The sequence below is a fragment of the Gigantopelta aegis genome, chromosome 8 (genome assembly GCF_016097555.1).
Source record: "Gigantopelta aegis isolate Gae_Host chromosome 8, Gae_host_genome, whole genome shotgun sequence".
NCBI classification, from domain to species: Eukaryota; Metazoa; Mollusca; class Gastropoda; order Neomphalida; family Peltospiridae; genus Gigantopelta; species Gigantopelta aegis.
In genome coordinates, this window is record NC_054706.1 from 79738418 (window position 1) to 79760825 (window position 22408).

At 38.7% G+C, this 22408-nt stretch overlaps 1 protein-coding gene across 1 annotated transcript; it reads left to right on the plus strand.

Annotated features, from left to right (window-relative positions):
* Window positions 1-13887: 13887 nt before the first annotated feature.
* LOC121378438 (follistatin-A-like) lies at window positions 13888-21862 on the plus strand. The gene is made up of 4 exons (XM_041506610.1): window positions 13888-14020; window positions 16721-16862; window positions 18109-18324; window positions 21702-21862. The coding sequence occupies exons 1-4, from the start codon at window positions 13984-13986 to the stop codon at window positions 21772-21774; spliced, it is 468 nt and encodes a 155-aa protein (XP_041362544.1). The 5' UTR covers window positions 13888-13983; the 3' UTR covers window positions 21775-21862.
* Window positions 21863-22408: the final 546 nt, after the last annotated feature.

The following is a 22408-nucleotide window of genomic DNA, read 5'->3' on the forward strand; positions in this document are numbered from 1 at the left end:
AAAACCCTATAAAAAATGTAATCTAAATATCTTCTGACATTGCAAAAAAAAGAGTCTGGAAAACAAATTTTCGTATCTCCTATGTTCAACAGTCATAACAGTACTGTCAAAAATGGGTAAATCTTCATAAAAGTCAGACATGATCTGTAACAGCACATATACAAAAGTCCAGCTCAGTATCTTGAGGTATTGTGAAGAAAAAAATCTATTTGTGGGACAGACGAGCAGTCCCTAATACAATGATGGAACTTAACAATTAGGATGACAAGCATACCTTTGTCAATAGTGCACACCAGACTGTTGGCACAGCCACTGAGAATAGCATAATGCACACCATGCTTCCTCATGGTTACATGGTGATACTGAACGATCAGTTCTCGGTGGATCCAGTAATGGCGGCAATTGCGGTTGGTGAGCTGAAATCTTGTAACCAGCAACGTGATATTGATGAGTATGCTGACCGTATCTTTGTTTCATATATCATGAAACAGAACATTCCAAAAGAGTTGATGTGGTATAGAATACATAGACATAAGTAGCATCAACGACTTCAAATGAAAAGCCAGGAAAGATTTTGAGAAAGCAAACACTATATCCTGGGTAAAGAGAAATCCCTGGCGCTGCCTCTCTTCCACAGCTTCGCCAGGAGTGACACTACCTTTGCTTTCTTTTGAAAATGTAAAACGTTTTGCCTGGAGGATAAGACCAGTAACCAGGAACGTGTTGACAGAGCAAGAAAGGAACTGTTCTGCCAGAAGAGAAAGACCATTGAAACCATTCACACACTAGTGATGCCTTACTGCATCACTCAAAACAACTTGCCTACCAATCTGGAACATACAGTATAATACACACGGCCATTTGAACTGTTTCTGATCGTTTTACTACTTCTCCTTTGATCTGCAATGCCAACTGCTAACGCGGCGGCATTTCGTAAGGATCTTTTTGCGCTCATGCCCAGTCAACAATTGTACACACATCGTGGTAAATATTGCATACAAAGATGAGTTTCATAGATAAAACCACAATGGACGCCGCCATCTTGATAAAAGTGTCTATATACTCGGCGGCTCTATTTATAGTCTTGGCTATCTACATGGCGGTCTGTCTTTAAGGAGAAGTGTAAGGCCACTACGCCCTATGGAAATTTCTCTGTGTAAAGATCTAGTTACATTTAGCATTTATCCAGAGTTAGGACCCGGGTCCCGAAACCTTGGTGGTATAGGGGCATGTTAAAAGGGTACTCTCTCTCTCTCTCTCTCTCTCTCTCTCTCTCTCTCTCTCTCTCTCTCTCTCTCTCTCTCTCTCTCTCTCTCTCTCTCTCTCTCTCTCTCTCGTGAACAAATTGCACCCGTTCCATAGGGTTCCTATATACAAAAATCTAACTGTGGCATTCAATGCTTGCAGTGAATTGGATAAGTGTGATTGCGAGAGTCTTAGTGGATGTTGCACTAGATGTGATTGCACAAAGACTCATTGGAAATGCACTGAACTGTGTATTTTTTCAAGTGTGATGTAAAATGTTTAATAGAAATGTAATGTATGTGCAGTAGTGTATGGAATCAGAAAAACGCCTTTAATGATATTCTGTGCACTACGTATTGGAGGTGTTTGTTAATCTATGCCTTGACTACATCATATTCTGTATCCCAAGAAATGTTCTCGAGAATACATTCACTGTCTTGTCTTAAAGACTATTTAGAACAGAATGATACCAAAGCAAGAAGCTTGCCTCCATATTTATTAAACTCCATCTAGTGGTATTTTGTAATTATATAGTTGTATTCCTTGCCCCCAAAACTGTACGTTAGAACAAACAGTTGTGAGCTTAGGTGAACTGAGTGCTGACATATTGGTACTGATGATGTTTTACATGGTGGCCATCTTGAATATCCATAATAGCCACAATAATGTATTGACTGATATGCCCTACACGGTCAATGCCTGAAATGTGTGTAATATAAATCCTATGAATGTATACAATATAATTAAATAAGTAAGTCACTTTCTCCAAAGAGATAATGTGGACATAACACTTCTCCGAGAACTGCGTTTGGAATTAATTCTGATGCTGCCCCTGAAATATTTATTAAATAGAAGCCATGCAAGATTTAAAATATAACAGTCTGTAATGGATTTTGTAAATGTTTAATACCAGCTATTTAAAAAAGTTGAAAATGTGGACATTGTTCACAATAAACAAATAACTACATGCTTTTATTTTGGATCTACCCCTACAAGATGTGCAATGGACTAGTATATGTCAGTCAGTGTAATTACGTCTGAAATAACAATAAATATACTCAATTCTTACACCTACACTGGATTTCATGGCAGTCATAGTGGCCATTTTGAAAATAGCTGCCATGGCAACCATCGAATAATTCTTCAGTTTTCCTATATTAGAAATATATCATAAGGTATGTCCTAAAATTCTTAAAGAAAATACGTTTGAGTCGGATGATCATTTGAATACTGAGTGAAACCTTTTAGTTGACGGAAGGAAATGTTTTATTTAACGGCGCACTCAACACATTTTATTTACGGTTATATGGCGTCAGACATATGGTTAAGGACCACACAGATATTGAGAGGAAACCCGCTGTCGCCATTTCATGGGCTACTCTTTTCGATTAGCGGCAATTGATTTTTTATATGCACCATCACACAGATAGGATAGTACATGCCACAGCCTTTGTTACACCAGTTGTGGAACACTAGCTGGAACGAGAAATAGCCCAATGGGTCCACCGACGGGAATCGATCTTAGATCAATCGCGATCCAGGTGAGCGCTGTATCACTGAGCTACGTCCCGCCTCTTTTATTTGAAAGAAAGAAAGAAATGTTTTATTTAACGACGCACTCAACACATTTTATTTACGGTTATATGGCGTCAGACATATGGTTAAGAACCACACAGATTTTGAGAGGAAACCCGCTGTCGCCACTACATGGGCTACTCTTTCCGATTAGCAGCAAGGGATCTTTTATTTGCGCTTCCCACAGGCAGGATAGCACAAACCACGGCCTTTGTTTCACTCAGGGTTTGGAGTCGGTATCTGGATTAAAAATCCCATGCCTCGACTGGGACCCGAACCCAGTACCTACCAGCCTGTAGACCGATGGCCTAACCACGACGCCATCGAGGCCAGTCTTTTATTTGAAATGCACACATATAAATACTGAGGACAAGTAATATATTATTCTCATAATAAAAAAAACCCGTCATATATGCATTTAATATGTTACCTAAGAAACAAAGATAATTTAGGCATGTTTAAATTTGATACTATTTTCATATAAACTATACCCACATATGTTTCCGGAAAAAAAATATTTCTAACTATAATACAAAATGGAAGGATAAGGAAATGATTTATTTAACAAGACACTCAGCACATTTTTTTACGGTTATAATTATGGCGTCGGATATATGGTTAAGGACCACACAGATATTGACAGAGGAAACCCGCTGTCGCCACTTCATGAACTACTCTTTCCGATTAGCAGCAAGGGATCTTTTATATGCACCATCCCATAGACAGGATAGTACATACCACGGCCTTTGTTACACCAGTTGTGGCGCACTGGCTGGAACGAGAAATAGCCCAATGGGCCCACCGACGGGGGTCGATCCTAGATCCTAGATCAATCGCACATCAGGCGAGCGCTGTACCACTGAGCTACGTCCCGCTCTATAATATAAATTGGCTATTAATTATCGTGTAAACACTATTCTTGCATAATATTGACTTATCTGTACCATCCTCATCACAAGCTATCCATCGATATATTACATGTGTATGTTCTGAAAAAACAAACAACTCACACAGATGCTATAAGTCGATTTTGGATAATGACCTTGAACAAAGTCAAAATTACCGTGATCAGAAAAGTGGAACCATTATTTGTTTGTAATCTACATATTATATAACAATTACAATCATGGATGGTTCCAAAAATCAACATTCAAGTCCCACGGAATTACATATACCCCTACACTCTACATTTTAAAGAAGTGATTACTATTACAAATTGAATCCTAAAACAAAATATGTGGTGCTTTTGTCCGGAAATCAGATACGTACTGAACCATAGACATTTGAATACAAATACTGTATATAAATTATGTATTAAACGTATCAATAAGAACATCCTCCACTGGAAGTTGGGGGAAGGGACATTTTAAAAATCCACAGTCACTAGTGGCACTGTTGACTCTCAGTGTATCATGGTACCTGTGTAATGAGATTCGTGAGTTATGTTTGGCGTACATGTTACGAAGGATTGTTTGATGGCATGATAATACAAATCTTAATTCCCACCAAAATATTGTTCACCTCTGTACCCCCAGAATGTGTCCATGCGTGCATTTTACCTATTCAGTATTGAGATAGGTGTAGCAGCCTATTAACACTACTAGGAGAGAACCACGAATTTGAAGTTATTAAGAATTCACTAATTGTAGTGTGTATGTGTGGGGGGGGGGGGGGGGGCATTTGTAGATTCTCCCTGGCCACCAGTGAGTGCTGCTTATTTGGATCCATATCTGAAAAATGTTCGTAATGTGTCAGGGTATCTATGTACCAAAAGTGCACAAATCATTCAAATATTGGATGTTAGCTACCCCATTAATTAATGGAACTCGAGGAAGATTGTCTATCAAGTGAGTCTAATCATTCACAATTGCTTGGGGCGGGGCGTAGCTCAGTGGTAAAACGCTCGTATGATACGCGGTAGACCTAGAATCGATACTCGTTACCACTGAGCTATTTCTTTCCAACCAGTGTGCTCCACAACTGGTGTAACAATGGCCGTGGTATGTACTATCCTGTCTGTAGGATGTGGCTTATTAAATAACCATTACTGCTAAATGATAGGATCAACACACTGCATCGCGGCAACAAGTTTCCTCTCTTATTATCTGCGTGGTTCTTAATCATATATCCCTCGCAAATAACCGTAATTCAAATGTGTTAAAGTATATTTTGTTTAACACCATTACAGCACATTTCTTATTACTGATCGGTTATTGGATGTCAAATATTTGGTAATTTTGAAATATAGTCTTAGAGAGGAAACCCGCTGCCTATTTTTCATCACTAGCAATGGATATTTTAAATGCACCATCCCACAGACAGTATAGCACATACCACGGCCTTCGATATACGCACTGGCTGGAATGAGACATAGTCCAATTTGTCCACCGACGGGGATCGATCCTAGACCGACAGCTTTACCAACCGACAGCTTTACCACTGGACTACGTTCCGCACTTGAAATGAGTTGAGTCCGGTGTTAAATAAAATATTCCTTCCTTCCTTCTACAAGTTCTGCTCTACGATTCAAATTTCCAACACAGTGGGCGTTCGGCCACTTCGCCAACAGCAATAATAATTGTAGCTCGATTATATTTACCATCCTGGCAACGGTTTGATGATGACGATCCCTCCCTGTCAGGGCAAGGTGACACGAGGACAAGGAAGATGCCAGAACATGTCACGGTGAACTTTTAATAAATTCTGTCTCGTGGCGGTTCGAGGTTTTATTGCTAGCAATTCCAGTGTATCATGCACGTGATCACCTCCGCTTTTTATCAGCTTCTTGTCTTACAAATAACTAATGTGCACCAAATAGCATAGAGACGAAATCATGATGCATGATCTCTGTAGAATGTTGAAGATTAATAACAAACTGCAATTGGCTTGCCAAATGTTTAGTTTTAAAGCTGCAATCTATGTTTCTAATCATATATTTTACTAAAACACATTATAAAATGAACCACCGTTTTGGGAAAAAAGCATGTGAATTGTCTTTGTAACTCATAAAAAGGGTATTGTCATGTTAAAATAAAACATCTTAGGCCGAATTTGCGAAGCCTGTTTTTCTTAAATACATACATTTAAGCATTGTAAATGTATGTAGTTACACGCGTGTAAGACTTAAACAGGCTTTGTACATTCAGTCCATTAAGTTTTGTATTACTTGAAATCAAAGTATATGTTGTTTTTTAATGATACCACTAAACCACTTTAATTTGCTAAACATTGGCTATTGGATGTCAGACATTTGATAATTGCAGGTAGTCTCTGGCGGAATCCCGCTATATTTTATTCCAATAGCAGTAAGCGATTTCGTATATGCACTTTGCAACAGACAGGGTTAGAATACGGCCTTTGAAATACCAGTCGTGTAGCACTAGTTGGGACAGGGGAAAAACACTAGTTGGCATTTGTAGTCACTGTAGACCTTATTTATTCATTATTTGTTCATTGAGTTGAAATTAACTTTGATTGGAAAAACTATCTTAAAGGGACATTCCTGACTTTAAAGCTAATAAAATAGACAGTAATATGGATTAGTAAACTCACCTGTAATACATTTGTGTAAAAAAATCAATGAAAAGTGCGAAATTGAAATACTTACATAGAACAATACTTTCGGGATTCCCCATGACACGATTATTTGAAATCCTCGCGGAAAGGTGAAGGTCAGAGGTCGCAGTGATGATTAGAACACAAATTTCCCACAATGCAATATTCAACATGGCTTCGGTGAGTACACGTTTTTGGGATGCAGTCGATTCGTCCACTGGACAATTTGTCCACGGATGATTCGTCACTGAAAATTCGTCCACTGAGGAACTCGAGACGATTCGTCCACTACAAAAAATCAGTTCCGGACGATTCGTCCACTGGGTTTTTATTTCCCCAGTACATTTCCATGGGTGAAAGTTTTCCGGCATATGCCGGATTTTCCGATTTGTCTGGGTCTCTAAGGGTCGTTTTTCCAAATCGTGTAAATCCGTTGAGATTTTCATACGGGGGTGGGTAGGGGTTGTGACCCAACTTCTCCGATTGTTGATAGATGATTACTCCAAAGTTCAACAAAAAGTTCGATTCTACAACCTAGTTTTAGCAATGATTCAATCCGAGAAAGTTCCCCGATCTAGCAGATGCACATTTCAGTAAGTGCGCGGGTTTTTTTTTTTTTTTTGGGGGGGGGGGGGGGGGGGGTACGGAGATCGCCGATCCTTTCGTTCGATTCCGACAAAACTGACTCAATGCGATCACCAGTCAACGGAAACACAAAATCGCAGTCCGTGAAACGAGATCCGGAAAGTTGAATCAAGTCGCGTCTAAAACAACACGCTCTGTTTGAATGACATTTGTTGTTTTGTTGAATTGTTTTTTAATGTACATTTAATTATATTGGAATTGAAGACAACGAGTTTTTATTTTATTTCGAGGTTATTAGGCATATGGGGATAACATGTGACGAGGGAGGGTACAGTGGATATAATGTACGCCATTGAAGGAGAACATGACATGGGGGGGGGGGGGGGGGCGTAATAAAGTCTTCCGACGCGGAGGCTTGCATTACCTATTTACCACATCGTGACATGCGAGATAATGTACGAGCGAGTGGACAAATCGTCAGTGGACGAATAGTCCGGGGCATGACAATGAATACAAACAGTTAATAAAAAATGAATATTAATGTTGAATTCTAACTCTATTTTACTTTTTTGGTTATAGTATACCACAAAATAATGTTAAGAAACGATTACAATGTAAAAGAAATAACTATTAATATGTATGAAAAAAATGCAGTCATCGAGTGGAACAATCGTCCGTGGACGAATTGTCCAGTGGACGAACCGTATGGAAAGCACGTTTTTAATGTTATTTATTTTTTAATACTGACGTTTTGCATTGATTACCAACGACTTTCCATTTGTTTCCTACAAGTCAGTAGTATTACAACTTTTTTTTTCGTTAAACTAAGCGATACGAATGGACGCATTTTAAAAGAAACAAGTAGAAATGATGCCGATAACAATTCCAAGATTTCATAATAATGTTCTTTTTTTTCTTCTTTTTTTTCAACTTCAACAACTTTTTGATCTTGTCTCTTTTCTATTACCTTCGGCTTGGCAAGCCTTCTGATCGTTCTAGCATTTAGGGTTAGGGTCACTTGTACTTATAGCTATAGAGATCTATAGATGATGGAAAGATCGGAACTTTGTCCATTAGTCAACTCGCCCCAACCCAAGCATTATACTCATAATACTGTGATGGTGCAATTTTATGGGTATCTGGTCGTTTCGGCCGGTTGCTAGTCACTTCGTACCTTGGTCCTTTCGTACCATAGTCATTTCGTAGCTTGGTTCTTTTGTACCTTAGTCATTTCGTACCTAATTTGGTCCTTTCGTACCATTGCAAAATTGAAAGTCATATCGTACCCAATCTAATTACGTATATAAGATGCAAACACCACCTGCAACTGTCTTTATAAATCATTAAATATTTAATTTTGTCCCTAAAAAAAGATCAAGTCATTTCGTACCATACACTGAAACAAATTTGTTGTTAATTTAAGGGCGTTTCTGATCAGAAAAAAAATAAAAAAATATTGTCATTGTGTATAAGTAATAAACATGAGCAATTGGCTGATTTGGTAATCGATAGGGTAGTCAATGTTTTCAGTGGTTGTTATTGTTTATTTCTTAAACAAATAAGATAATAAGTAATAATAAGTAACATTCGACCATTTCAGCTGGTAACTGAAAACATTTGTTCATATTTATTTATTTATTTATTATTATTAGCATATTTATTAATTATGAATGTAAAAAAAGTACACTTTGGTCAATTGGAGCCAATTTCAGAAAACATCGAAGTTGGCCGTTAGTAGTACATACCAAATACGGCTCTTGTCAGGTAAAATGGAAATAACAGTTGACAGGTGTTATGGTAAATCAATAACGATATGCTGCACAATAATGTGTTCTGATTTTCAAACTGTCAAAGTAAATTTAAAAAACAAAACAAAATAACACTGGTTTTATGCTATAGTCGATTCGTTTTTTATATACTGGTATTAAATGACTATGGTATGGAAAGACTTCTCACAATGGTACGAAATAACTAAGGTACGATATGACTTTTTGCAATGGTACGAAATGACTAGGGTACGAAATGACCAGGCAGCATGGTATTTACATGTGCTCTACGTCACAAAAAGGTCACGTGATGCGCTTCAAGTGCATGACAAGTCGAAGGGAATCCGCCGTCTAAAAATAGACTATTTGACGGTTGAAGGGAAATATAAATTGATACGTACGAAAAAATATTTGGCAAAAATGCATATTGAGCTACTACGAACATTTGGGGGACCAAAATCACATTGGATATACAGATATAGATATTCTGGACAAGGAAATGTAAGTAAATTGTCATTCTAACAATTAAAAAAGGTTTTATTAGCCGGAAACTTTATAGCATTGCAACAAAGTCAGGAATGTCCCTTTAGGGTGTATACTACCAAATCAAATCCCATAGACGACAATAGTAATATATGCGGCTAAAACTCCTACCTGCAACGTATCAACCGACATAAACACCACGGATATAAATACTACCACCCCTTACACTTAAAGTGAATCAGAAAAAAATGGGGGTCAAGCTGCTCGTTTCTGAGATAACGGGTAGCGTCTATGACTACCCTAGTTTCGCACAAAATTCGAGTACTTTTTTTTACAGGTACCCCATACATGTTTCAAGCACAAGGCTACTTGACACATTGGTACTAGATGAAATAAAATTGCACATTTATTTTACCCAGATGAAACTATTAATTTTTACAACCAACACACTCACATTTATAACCAATCACAGGACTTGTGGTGTTCACTTCTCTATCAAAAGTTGGGTGCACCTCCAACTTTGACCCAGCCGGAAGTTATTTGGTATAGTACTACCTATAAGACAATTGAAAAATGAAGAATTGTACGAAAAGAAAACAGAAGTTGATATATTCTTCTTTTTTAAAACATGAATTACTGTTTTATCAAAATGCGTAATGACTAGCATTTCAGGGTATAATAGCAAAAGAAGCATTTGTATATAGAATTAGATTGTAAAAAAAGAAGATAGTAAGAAAATTCGAAGAATGAAGAATTGTACGTCAAAGACAGAAAACACAAGTTGACCAATGTTCTAAAGTTGAATTACTGTTTACTAGAATTCGTAATGACTATCGTATTGGGTTATACAAGAACTATAATGTCTTCGATATAATGTACATATTGAAGTTACAAAGTTACTGTTACTCCTTTCCCCGTATTGTAGATCGTTTCCTGATATAAAGTATATAGCCACAGCTCGTGTGTTTTCTCTACCAACGTATTCTCGTGTGCCTTCATACGATATACATGTCCTGATACCGATACACAGGTATTCGTGTGTGCCTTGATACGATATTCGCGTGTGCCTTGATACGATATTCGAGTGTGCCTTGATACGATATACATGTATTCGCGTGTGCCTTGATACGATACACGTGTCCTGATACGATACACAGGTATTCGCGTGTGCCTTGATACGATACACAGGTATTCGCATGTGCCTTGATACCGATACACATGTATTCGCGTGTGCATTGATATGTTATTCGCGTGTGCCTTGATACGATATTACCGGCCTCGGTGGCGTCGTGGCAGGCCATCGGTCTACAGGCTGGTAGGTACTGGGTTCGGATCCCAGTCGAGGCATGGGATTTTTAATCCAGATACCGACTCCAAACCCTGAGTGAGTGCTCCGCAAGGCTCAATGGGTAGGTGTAAACCACTTGCACCGACCAGTGATCCATAACTGGTTCAACAAAGGCCATGGTTTGTGCTATCCTGCCTGTGGGAAGCGCAAATAAAAGATCCCTTGCTGCCTGTTGTAAAGAAGAGTAGCCTATGTGGCGACAGCGGGTTTCCTCTAAAAACAGTGTCAGAATGACCATATGTTTGACGTCCAATAGCCGATGATAAGATTAAAAATCAATGTGCTCTAGTGGCGTCGTTAAATAAAACAAACTTTACTTTACTTTGATACGATATTCGCGTGTGCCTTGATACGATACACAGGTCTTAAGTCTTACAGATACGTGCAGTAATCCGTATATTTCGGTTATTTTAATTATTTAGACCAGATTATCTGCACCATTTACATACTGTTACATTCCATATCTACCAGTCTTTATCTACGTTACATAAACTGTAGGATTGCTTATGTTTAATATTAGCAAATGATGTTACAATATGATGAGGCGACATTGTAATTAACTATTCACTAAAACTTGTTTTTATGTATCGTGTTGTCTTACATATAACAATATATTTGCATGATAAACCTATAGTCGATGTCATTAAAAGCCAGCATGGTCACATTTTGCTTGGACAAATGTGTTATAGTGAAATAGAAAACTTAGATAACTGTCCAAACGGCAGAATGAACTTTGTTTTGGCAAACAATTTTTATATCAGATTATGTTAACACAGCGTAGTTTTTCTGATGAATGAAGTAACAGAAGTCTCAAGTTGCTGATGTAGTTTCTTGTATTTTACTTTCCAAACACGAAACATGATTAATAAATTACCAACATGGTGATACAGATACAATATATATTGTCTAAGCTTTTAGGTGAACAATAGAGTTGACATTGCGACTGAGACCTTAAGGGTCTCCCCTTGGGTCCCGCCTTCCCGGTCTATCTCTGGGTCTCTATGTTCCTGTCTCTTTCTGGGTTTTTTCTTTTATAAGACTTGGCTAAAATGGTTACGTCTTAATGTTCCTTGGGTATTTATTTCCCGTCAATAGCATTTCCTTAGGCACATACCCAGAGTAAGACTTCTTTGTGAATTGTGTCACATGATAAATTATAATAGTTAACTGCCAACATAAGAAGTAATACTTAATTGTTGGCAGACCGGGTATTAGCTGGGGGACATCAATTAAAAGTCCGCAGTGTCTTCATTACAGTGATCTAGTTTCAAACTAATTGGTCTGATTGCTAGCCCCTAAGTAACTAAAATCGAAGTTATTGCATAATCGACAGAGGACACCCTAACAATTAATTGAATCGTATATGAACGCTAAAAATATATAAAGTACATTTGAATATAGTTGTAAATCCTCCACTGTGATAATATGATAAGCTGAAGTATATGTTCACACTGGTTTATACTTAAAGGGACATTCCCGAGTTTGCTGCATTGTAAGATGTTTCCGACTAATAAAATATTTCTACGATTAAACTTACATATTAAATATATGTTCTTGTTTAGAATATCAGTTTCTGTATATTCAATGTGTTTCAGGTCGTCTTAATATTTATAAGAAGCCCAAACCGGATTTTGTCTTCAAATAATTTCGTACGTATGAAAAAATCTTTTTCAGGAAATAAAATGACCAGAAACACGTTTAATATACAACCACTAATAATTTATGCAGAAAAAATATATTTGATATGTAATTACAATCGTTACAAAGTCTCTTTTAGTCGATAACATCTGAAACATTGCAGCAAACTCAGGAATGTCCCTTTAACATTATTGGGGCATTGGTAAGTTGATATGGATTTCCTAAACTGTTAATAGGTAATCAATGTAAGGCCCATTGGGGGTATTCCTTGTTCGTGCCAGTGCATCACGAATAGTATACCAACGGCCGCGGTATGTGATATCCTGTTTGTGGATTGGTGCATATCAAAGATGCCTTGCTACTAATGAAATAATGTAACGGGTTTCCTTTCTAAGACTATATGTCAAAATTACCAAATAGCTGACATCCAATAGCCGATGCTTAATAACTCAATGCGCTTTAGAGGTGTCATCAAATAAAGCAAACCTTAAGAAAGAAATGTTTTATTTAACGACGCACTTAACACATTTTATTTACGGTTATATGGCGTCAGACATATGGTTAAGATTTTGATTTTGAGAGGAAACCCGCTGTCGCCACTACATGGGCTATTCTTCCGATTAGCAGCAAGGAATCTTTTATTTGCGCTTCCCACAAGCAGGATAGCACAAACCATGGCCTTTGTTGAACCAGTTATGGATCACTGGTCGGTGCAAGTGGTTTACACCTACCCATTGAGCCTTGCGGAGCACTCACTCAGGTTTTGGAGTCGGTATCTGGATTAAAAATCCCATGTCTCGACTGGGATCCGAACCCAGTACCTACCAGCCTGTAGACCGATGGCCTGCCACAACGCCACCGAGGCCGGTCAAACTTTAAGAATGCAAGGTATAATGGGGGAGTAAATAACAGTAACTGATGGAGTACATCAACTGAAGGAAAATGTATTCGATACAAAATTGAGTGGATATAGGTGCGCCTGATAGGTAGCGGGCTCTACATTGTGGTTAGTAAAGTATTTAATGGGGTCGGGTCATACTCCGCCTAGACACGAGCCTGTTGATTGCTGTGTGCTTGCCCGATGTGTACAAACAAAATCATCAAATGTTCCTCATCCATAACTGTGGTTCAACGTAGTGTAACAGGCCCGGGGGAACGATTTTTTTAAGTGTGTGTGTGGGGGGGGGGGGGGGGGGGGGCAGTGACGGATCTGGTACAAACTCTATATCAGATTTTGGTTACAATAGCAAACATTAATATGTAAAAAAATTTTTTTTTACAAGTGTGGGGGGCAGATGCGGCGCCCCCCCCCCCCTGTTCCTACGGGCCTGTGTAAATGTATGTCGCTACACTGGGCGGTTAGGTTATCAGGCGCGTGCGCGGGGGGGGGGGGGGTAGGGGTCGACCCCCCCCCCCCCCCTGCAAATTTCATATCCCGATTTTTTACATTCCTGTGAATGTGGTCAGAAAGCAGCTCGGCTAGCCAGCAGAAAACACCTCAGAATAGCCCTAGAAGTGGTCAATATTTCAAAAGACCCCCGGCCACGGGCTTCGCGCAGGCGGCGCTCGCGGTGTCGGGCTTCGCCAGACACCTCGACCCCCCCCCCCCCCCCCCGCTGCAAAATTTCCAGCGCACGCCCCTGGTTATGTGCCACTGTTGTATGTCGACGTGGGAACTGTCATATGTCTGCAGGAATGCGTGCAATCTATTGCGTTTATCTCAATACAAATCGGGAGTGGTGACCTTTGACCGCGCCTTGTTTTCACCCGAGGCCGCGGTGTACAATAATGCACTGCTTAACAACACTGTTAGTCCTCGTTCTAGGTAAGTCATAAATGCTGAGCTTGCAGTTTGTTGGAAAGTAAACAATAACATTAGGGGCATGATCACGTCCATCACTGTTTGGCAAAATTAGTTATGTGATATATTTTCAATGACATCTTTAGTAACATTACAGAATCTGCAAGTATATTGAAAAAGACTTTATAAAACTTACTGACTTTATTTGTCCAGGTAGGAACCTTTTCTATTTCCTTCAAATGCATCTAGCTGCTACTATAAACACCAGGACAATCAGAAGCATATTGGTCTTTTAAAGGGCTTCTCTCTGTAAGTATGTTTAGTAATACTTTTATAAATTATATAGTTCCTTGACTGGAATACAATGCAATATATATCCTTGTGCTTACTCAGACGTCCCTCTGTTTAGGGAAGTTGTAGAAAGGTTTTCGGCACCAGTATTGACACGCGCCATAAAAAGGATAGTCCTCCTACAGATGGAGCTGGAACCATATATCATGGTCAAGAATATCGCTCCTCCGTAGATAAACCACCTGCGAGTCACTCATGGTTGCATAACGTCAGGGCTTTATCATAATTTCTTTTGAAATCAATCTTGTGTAGAGATACGACATTGAGTATACAAATGGAAGATATGTAATCATCATTTAGGCGTTATGTCTTCTGTCACAGTCTTTTAAAATTTGATTTTGCTTTGGCGTATTACTGGTAAGTGAATTAAGGCATGTTATCGTCGATTTCCTCCAAAAACAACAACCACAACAACAAAAAACTAAAATAAACAAAGTTCCTTCGGGGATGTAGTTTCTTGAAGCAAGTTGTACTTAATGTCTAACCTATCGGTAAAAAAACCCTATAATAGCCAGATGTCTTTATACTGTGTAATAAAAATGTGTTTAATATATTATGAATACTAAAATACTTGAGAGGTTTAAGAAAAAGGTAAATATCAGTTAAGCACACACATTGTACCTGGAAGTCTTTAGTGGCATACAAATCTCATTCACTGTCAGCATATAGATCAAAGATCCGGTATTCTGTCAATATATTTGTCAACTATTCAATATAATTTGAATGACAAAACGGTTATAGAGATCACAATGTGTGTGTATGTGTGTGTGTGTGTGTGTGTGTGTGTGTGTGTGTGTATGTGGGAGAGAGAGAGAGAGAGAGAGAGAGAGAGAGAGAGAGAGAGAGAGAAGAGAGAGAGAGAGAGAGAGATTGGGTGGGTGGGTGGGTGGGTGGGGGGGTCTATGATGCCAGCCCCAAGTCCAGCTAGCACAAAATTTCGGTAGGGTTCGCGAACTATTGATTGGTTCCCGAAGTGTTAATTAGTTTTACTGTGTAGGTTAAAAATCAGTCAAGCGACAAGTAGTTGACTGAACTTAAACCAGGTGTGTGTGTGTGTGTGTGTGTGTGTTTTGTTTTTTGTGCTTTTGAGGTTTGTGTTTTTTTTTTGTGTTTTTTTTTTGAGGGGGGAGTTGGTGAGGTTTTTTATGTTGTTGTTTAGTTGTACTTTAGTATGTGTGCTTTTTTCCTTAAAGCAATATAATGTGTTGGAAATAGATCAATTTAAGGGCCATTCAGACTTATTTTCACAAGCCCACTGTTTTACAAGGGGAAACTGTACAGACATGTCTGTTTTTGATGTTACCCTCCGGCTCCTTCTCCCACCGGTGTACGGGTTTGTACCGTCGTGGAAATTATCATCAGTAGTTATTTATAAGCGCATGCTATTTAAAGTGACAGACCCTATTCTTTAAACATTACGATTTATTTTTCATTATTGAAATCGTTTTCGACAATTGAAATCGGACATTACTTAGATTCTATCGTTTAGATTATCCATTTCCGTATATGCGAAGTGTTTCTGGTCGTCCTGTTGTTTCTTATTAACTACGAAATACACTTTCCTTATTTTTGAAAACGCAAGTACCTCCGAATCGTAACGGTTATGGAAGGACGGAAGGAAGGAAATATTTTATTTAACGACGCACTCAACACATTTTATTTACGGTCATATGACGTCACACATATGGTTAAGAACCACACAGATATTGAGAGAAGAAACCCGCTGTCGCCACTTCATGTGCTACTCTTTTCGATTAGCAGCAAGGGATCATTTATATGCACCATCCCATAGACAGGGTAGTACACACCACGGTCTTTGATATACCAGTCGTTAACGGTTACGGAGACGAACTCAGATCTTGTTTTGAATGGTATTTCCCCATTTCAACGACTTTTTGTCTCACTCTGCTGTAACGGTATCCAAATGTGTTGCATGTTTGTAGATTAATCAAACTTAATGTCCTTTTTCATAAGCTGAAACTAGTGTCTGCGACTTTATAGGGACATTCCTGAGTTTGCTGCATTGTAAGATGTTTCCGACTAATAAAATATTTCTACGATTAACCTTGCATATTAAATATATTTTCTTGTTTAGAATATCAGTGTCTGTATATTCAATATGTTTTTGGTCGTCTTAATATTTGTAAGAAGCCCAAACTGGATTTTGTCTTCAAATAATTTCGTACGTACGAAAAAACTATATTTTAGGAAATAAGATGAAATTTAACCTAATACAAATATTAGAACGATCACGTTTAATATACAGCCACTAATATGTTATGCACAACAATATATTTGATATGTAATGACAGTCGTTCAAAAGTCTATGTTAGTCGATAACATCTTAAACCCCGATATTTTCTTCTTTTCTAGTTTCCTTGCCCCAAGGACCAGGAGCCTCCTTGTTCCAAGGTCTAGACAGGAGAGCACTGTGTAAGACAGTGGAAACCGTTGACTGCAGGAACTGGCCGATTAACGTGGTTTGCGCGTCAGATGGAAGGACCTACGAAAACTCGTAAGTGATGGAAGGAAGGAAATGTTTTATTTAATGACGCACTCAACACATTTTATTTACGGTTATATGGCGTCGGACATATGGTTAAGGACCACACAGATATTGAGAGAAGAAACCCGCTGTCCCAACTTCATTGGCTACTCTTTTCGATTAGCAGCAGAAAGGGATTTTTTATATTCACCATCCTACAGACAGGATAACACATACCACGGCCTTTGATATACCAGTCGTGGTGCACTGGCTGGAACGAGAAATAAACCAATGGGCTCATCGGCGGGGATCGATCTCAGGCCGACCTCGCATAAAGCTAGCGCTTTACCACTGGGCTATGTCCCTCCCCCGTAAGTGATGGTATCCAAAGTAAAGTTCGTTTTATTTAACGACGCCACTAGAGCATATTGATTTTTTATCTTATCATCGGCTATTGGACGTCAAATATATGGCCAATCGCCATATATGCTACTGTTTTACGACAGGCAGCAATGGATCTTTTATTTGCGCTTCCCACAGGCAGGATAGCACAAAACATGGCCTTTGTTGAACCAGTTATGGATCACTGGTCGGTGCAAGTGGTTTTACACCTACCCATTAAGCCTTGCGGAGCACTCACTCAGGGTTTGGAGTCGGTATCTGGATTACAAATCCCATGCCTCGACTGGGATCCGAACCCAGTACCTACCAGTCTGTAGACCGATGGCCTAACCACGACGCCACCGAGGTATCATGTAGAGTAGTACGCATGGTAAAGGAATATGAATTTAAAGACACATCAGGACATTTTGAAATATGGTTATTTGGGTGTCTTAACACATGGTTGAAACAATACAAGAGCAAAGATTCCAGCAGGGAGATATCTTTATATACATTTTCTTATGAAGGACAGCACATACCACATCTTTGATGTATCAGGGGTGGGATTTTAGCTCAGTCGTTAGATCGTTTGCCATAGATGCTTCGGTCGTAGCATAGAACCCGCTCGGTACACCGAATATCTGGGATTTTTTCTCGTCCCACCAAAAAACTAGTATATGGTATGGGATGTCCTGTCTAAACCAGAGTGGTTGCTAATAAGCATTCATTTTTTAAAATTAAAATCTTTATTATATTTCATAAACTGAAATATATATATTTACATACCGTGTTTTACTTTTATTTTAAAATTTATTTCAAATTCATTCAATCATTCATTCATTCATTCATTCATTCATTTATTCATTCATTCATTTACGTAATTATTATTTTATAGGTGTGTGTTTGTTCAAGCCCATTGCCGAAACGTCAGTCTGCACGTGCGTCATCCGGGGAGATGCTACATGCATTTGACAAGCAGGCCACGCCCATCTGTACAAGCGAATAACATCATCCTTAGTCTGGTTTGCTTGGACATTTTAGCACTCGACTGTCGCAGAACCATGTCGACTCCGAAAATCTGCGGCAGTGATGGCAAAACATACAGGAATAAGTATGTCTAATCGTTTCGTTCGTTTAGTTTTACTGCACACCCCCCCCCCCCACCCCACCCCATTGCCCCAATCCTGCAGTAGTGATGTCAAATCATACTGGAATAAGTATGTCAAATCATATCGCTTTAAATAATTTTACTGCACTCACATTCACACCCCACCCCCCTCCAATCCTGCGGCAGTGATGGCAAAACATACTGGAATAAGTTTGTCTAACCATATCGTTCGTTTAAATATACTGCACTCCCATTCCTCCATTCCCGCGGCAGTGTCTGGGAAACATACTGGAAGCAGTATGTCTAATTATTTCGTTCGTATAATTTTACTTCACCCCCATTCCCCTAATCCTGCGGCAGTGATGGCGAAACATACTGGAATAAGTATGTATAATCATATCGTTCATTTAATTTTACTGCACCCCCTCACCCCCCACCCCACTCCACCCACATATACACAAAAACAATAAAAAGAAGCACTTTTAAATTATAGCTTTAAAGGGCATTATTATAGGGACGGCTCGGTCTAGGTAGGGCAGATATACATAAACATGACAGAGCCTATTGTTCATTAGTAATTTTGAAGATCTATACAATTTCAAAGCAAAAACTATTAGGCAATCATTATGCAACATTGATCACGCAAAATTAAGGCGCTCATTTAATCGCGTTAAACAATGTGGTGAATACTGAACTCCACTGAGAATCAGAAACACAGACATACATCTGCAAGCTTGCGCATACAGGCACAACTTAACTTCATGCAGCTAAAAATGCTTACGTGTAAAACATTTTTTTATAAACAAAAAGGGCACCTGAACATTTTGAGGGCACTTGACAAATTTAGTGGGGACGCGTCCCCATGGATCCGCCTCTTGATTTACAACAACCTGGAACACACAAGCAATAGTTAAAGTTCCTTGTTGTTTAACGACATCTCTAGATAACATTACTGTGGTAATCCTCGGCTATTGGATGCCACCATTTGGTAGTTTGGACATATAGTATTAGGGAGGAAACCCGCTACATTATTCAATGTGCACCATTCCACAGACAGGGTAGCACATGCCACGGCCTTTGATATACCAGTCGTAGTGCACTGGCTGGAACGAGAAATAGCCAAAATAAGCCCACCTATGAGGATCGATCCTATACATACCGCGCCTCAGGCGAGCGCTTTACTACTGGGCTACGTTTTGTCCCACACTGGCAATATAAACATTGATATTCTAAATTACAAACTATTCTATTCGGCAAAAACGTGTTGCCATAGCCATAAAGTCAGCCATTTGCTAATAACAACTTTGAAATGAAGTTATTTCGTGAGATGATGTAAAGCGGTCATTGACCTCTACTACAAATAAGAAAATCCTCCATTAATGTCTAATTTTGGAACTTGCGTTGGTGGCGATGTTCACATTAAATGTTCGGGATCACTGTTTGTCATAACGACAAGATAATAATAAAAATAAATTCTTCTGTCAATCGAAGCACAGAGCGCGCTTAAATAACGTTGGTCTTGAAATAGAAAATAAATTCTAGTGCTAGTGTTCTTTGGAATCGGTTCCTGTGGATGAAGCCAATATTCCAGTGCTCTCGTTCAAGCTTTTGAAGAGTGCGATTAAATTCACCCCGTCTTGTTAGTTTTGATTATAGAAAACAAGATTAAAACGGAATACCTCGAGAGATTGCGCAGACAGATAGACGTTGACGATAAGTGGGCGTAAATGGATTGGTTCTAATTAAACGACACTGGTGTCCAGGTTATTGACGCTCGTAACTTTGCAGTTTTAGACAGGTATAATAAGTCATTTCGTCCGCAACGATGTTTCTGCTGATCGAAGCCCAAAACCAGTTGGATTTGGCTGTGATAAGCAAATCACAATTCGTTCTAATCAATAAGCAAATCTCATATAAGAATACTAGGGAAAATGTCCACGAATCTACTTCTAATAGCTTTTATACACCATTCCTTGCCGAATAATGGACTTTGTATTGGGTAACCACCCACACTGTGTTTGAGTCATGCCATGGGGCGACATGCAAATGTAATATGTGGCGGGAAACATAAACGTACGAGACAGGGGCGGGAGTGGGGGGAGGTGTCTCAACCCCACCCCCAAGGCTTGTGAAACTCTTCGCATTCGGGCAAAAACGATGGACATGAGTTGGCCTGAAACCTTTCCACAATGCATTTTGATCACTTTACTTTCTGTATTGTAATCCATTTAAAAATGAGAAGCGATTCGTTTGGAACCCTATTTAGCTTTTTTGGTAGCGAGGCAAATACGAATAATCGTTGTTATCCAGATTCAACGCGTATTTAACAAACGGCTATTATAGATACAATACCCCTATATTAAAAAAAACACAAAAAAACAACAACAGTTAAGTGTGGTGCCCTCGGATGGTACCAAATTAGTCAAAGATCTTACCTCATATTGGTTAGAAACGGAGCCATCTTTTATGTGTACTTTAATATAAATAGACTAGCACACGCCAATTTTAGAAGAAAAAAAACTGCTTAGACAGAGAATACCCCATCGAACCCCAGTCGACGTTTACCAATGAACAATTATTGTAAATATTATATGATGCAGCACATCATCCTACATGGAATAACCATGGTGGTCGCTTGGAATCGCTCCCCCATGCCCACCCCACCCCCCCCCCCCCCCCCCCCTCTCTCTCTCTCTCTCTCTCTCTCTCTCTCTCTCTCTCTCTCTCTCTCTCTCTCTCTCTCTCTGAGAAAACATTAGATTTTATATGAATACTATTCACATCAAACTTTTAAAGCAACTGTTTTGCTACTTGAGGGTGTTGCTTGTGTTTATATGTAATCCTACATAAAAGGTATGATTGTGAAGATAATATTTATGAAGAAATTGAAACTACTATTTTCTTCAAATGTGGACACCTTGCCATTTAATGACATTTGGTGACCCCACACACTGTTCAAAGTTGACCGCCATTGGAATATGACGCAGCACATCATCATACATGGAATAACCATGATGGTCGCTGAGATTCGTTTTGTGTAGAACGATATCCTATTTAAAACCACGTTTTATGATTCTGCCTCCAGACTAATATCCTACGACGCCATATATTCGTAAATAAAATGTGACGAATGCGTCGCTGAATAAACATTTCCTTCCATCCTTCCAGACTAATACCCCGCTGACTCAAATAGGTTTATAAAGTTCTGTATATAAAACAATTAGCAATTCCATTAGACATTAGGTATAATTTAATTTAGTTATGTCATTAACTTTTCAGTTATCACTCTCAAATAGGTTTATAAAGTTATGTATATAAAATAAATAACAATTCCCTTAGACTTTGGGAATTATTAATTTATTTATGTCTTAACTTTTCAGTTGTCGCTTTGAGAAGTCTCGATGCAGAAATCACAATTTGCAAATGAAGAACACTGGACCATGCATAACATAACGTTAAAAACCTGGCATTGGATATTTGGCAACTTCCATTTGCTGTCTCCTGGTACAGTGTCGTATCATAAAGGTCAAGCGTATATAAATATAAACACACATTATTCCTTGTTGTTTGTTTTCACTCACTTTTAAAGGGAGGACCATACATGAACGGCATGCATCTGATAACAGTGTAATTATACGAAGGGCGTAGCCTTGTTAAAAACTTTGGTTACTCTTCTAGATACGGCAGGCTTCCTTTTAAACATTGAATCCCTTCCTAAAAGAAACCCTATATACGACAAGTGAGGGGGGACTTGTTATTTGGAATACTAGGCTACTGATATTAATACAATACTCAAAAACGGTTTGTGATAACGAATATAATGCTATTGTTTTTGTTTGTTTTTTGTTTTCGGGTGTATTTTTTTGCGTTTTGTTTTTTGTCTTTTTGATTAATTGTTTGTTTGTTGTTGTTTTTTTGTGTTTGTTTGTTTGTTGTTTTTCGTTTGCTTGTTTGTTGTTGTTTTGGGGGTTTGGGTTTTTTTTGGTTGGTTTGTTTGGGGTTTTTTTTTGGGGGGGAGGGCTTTAACATCTTATCAAACGGTCTAAAGATGACTACTGTAAATAAATATAAATCCAAGTAGTTGTTA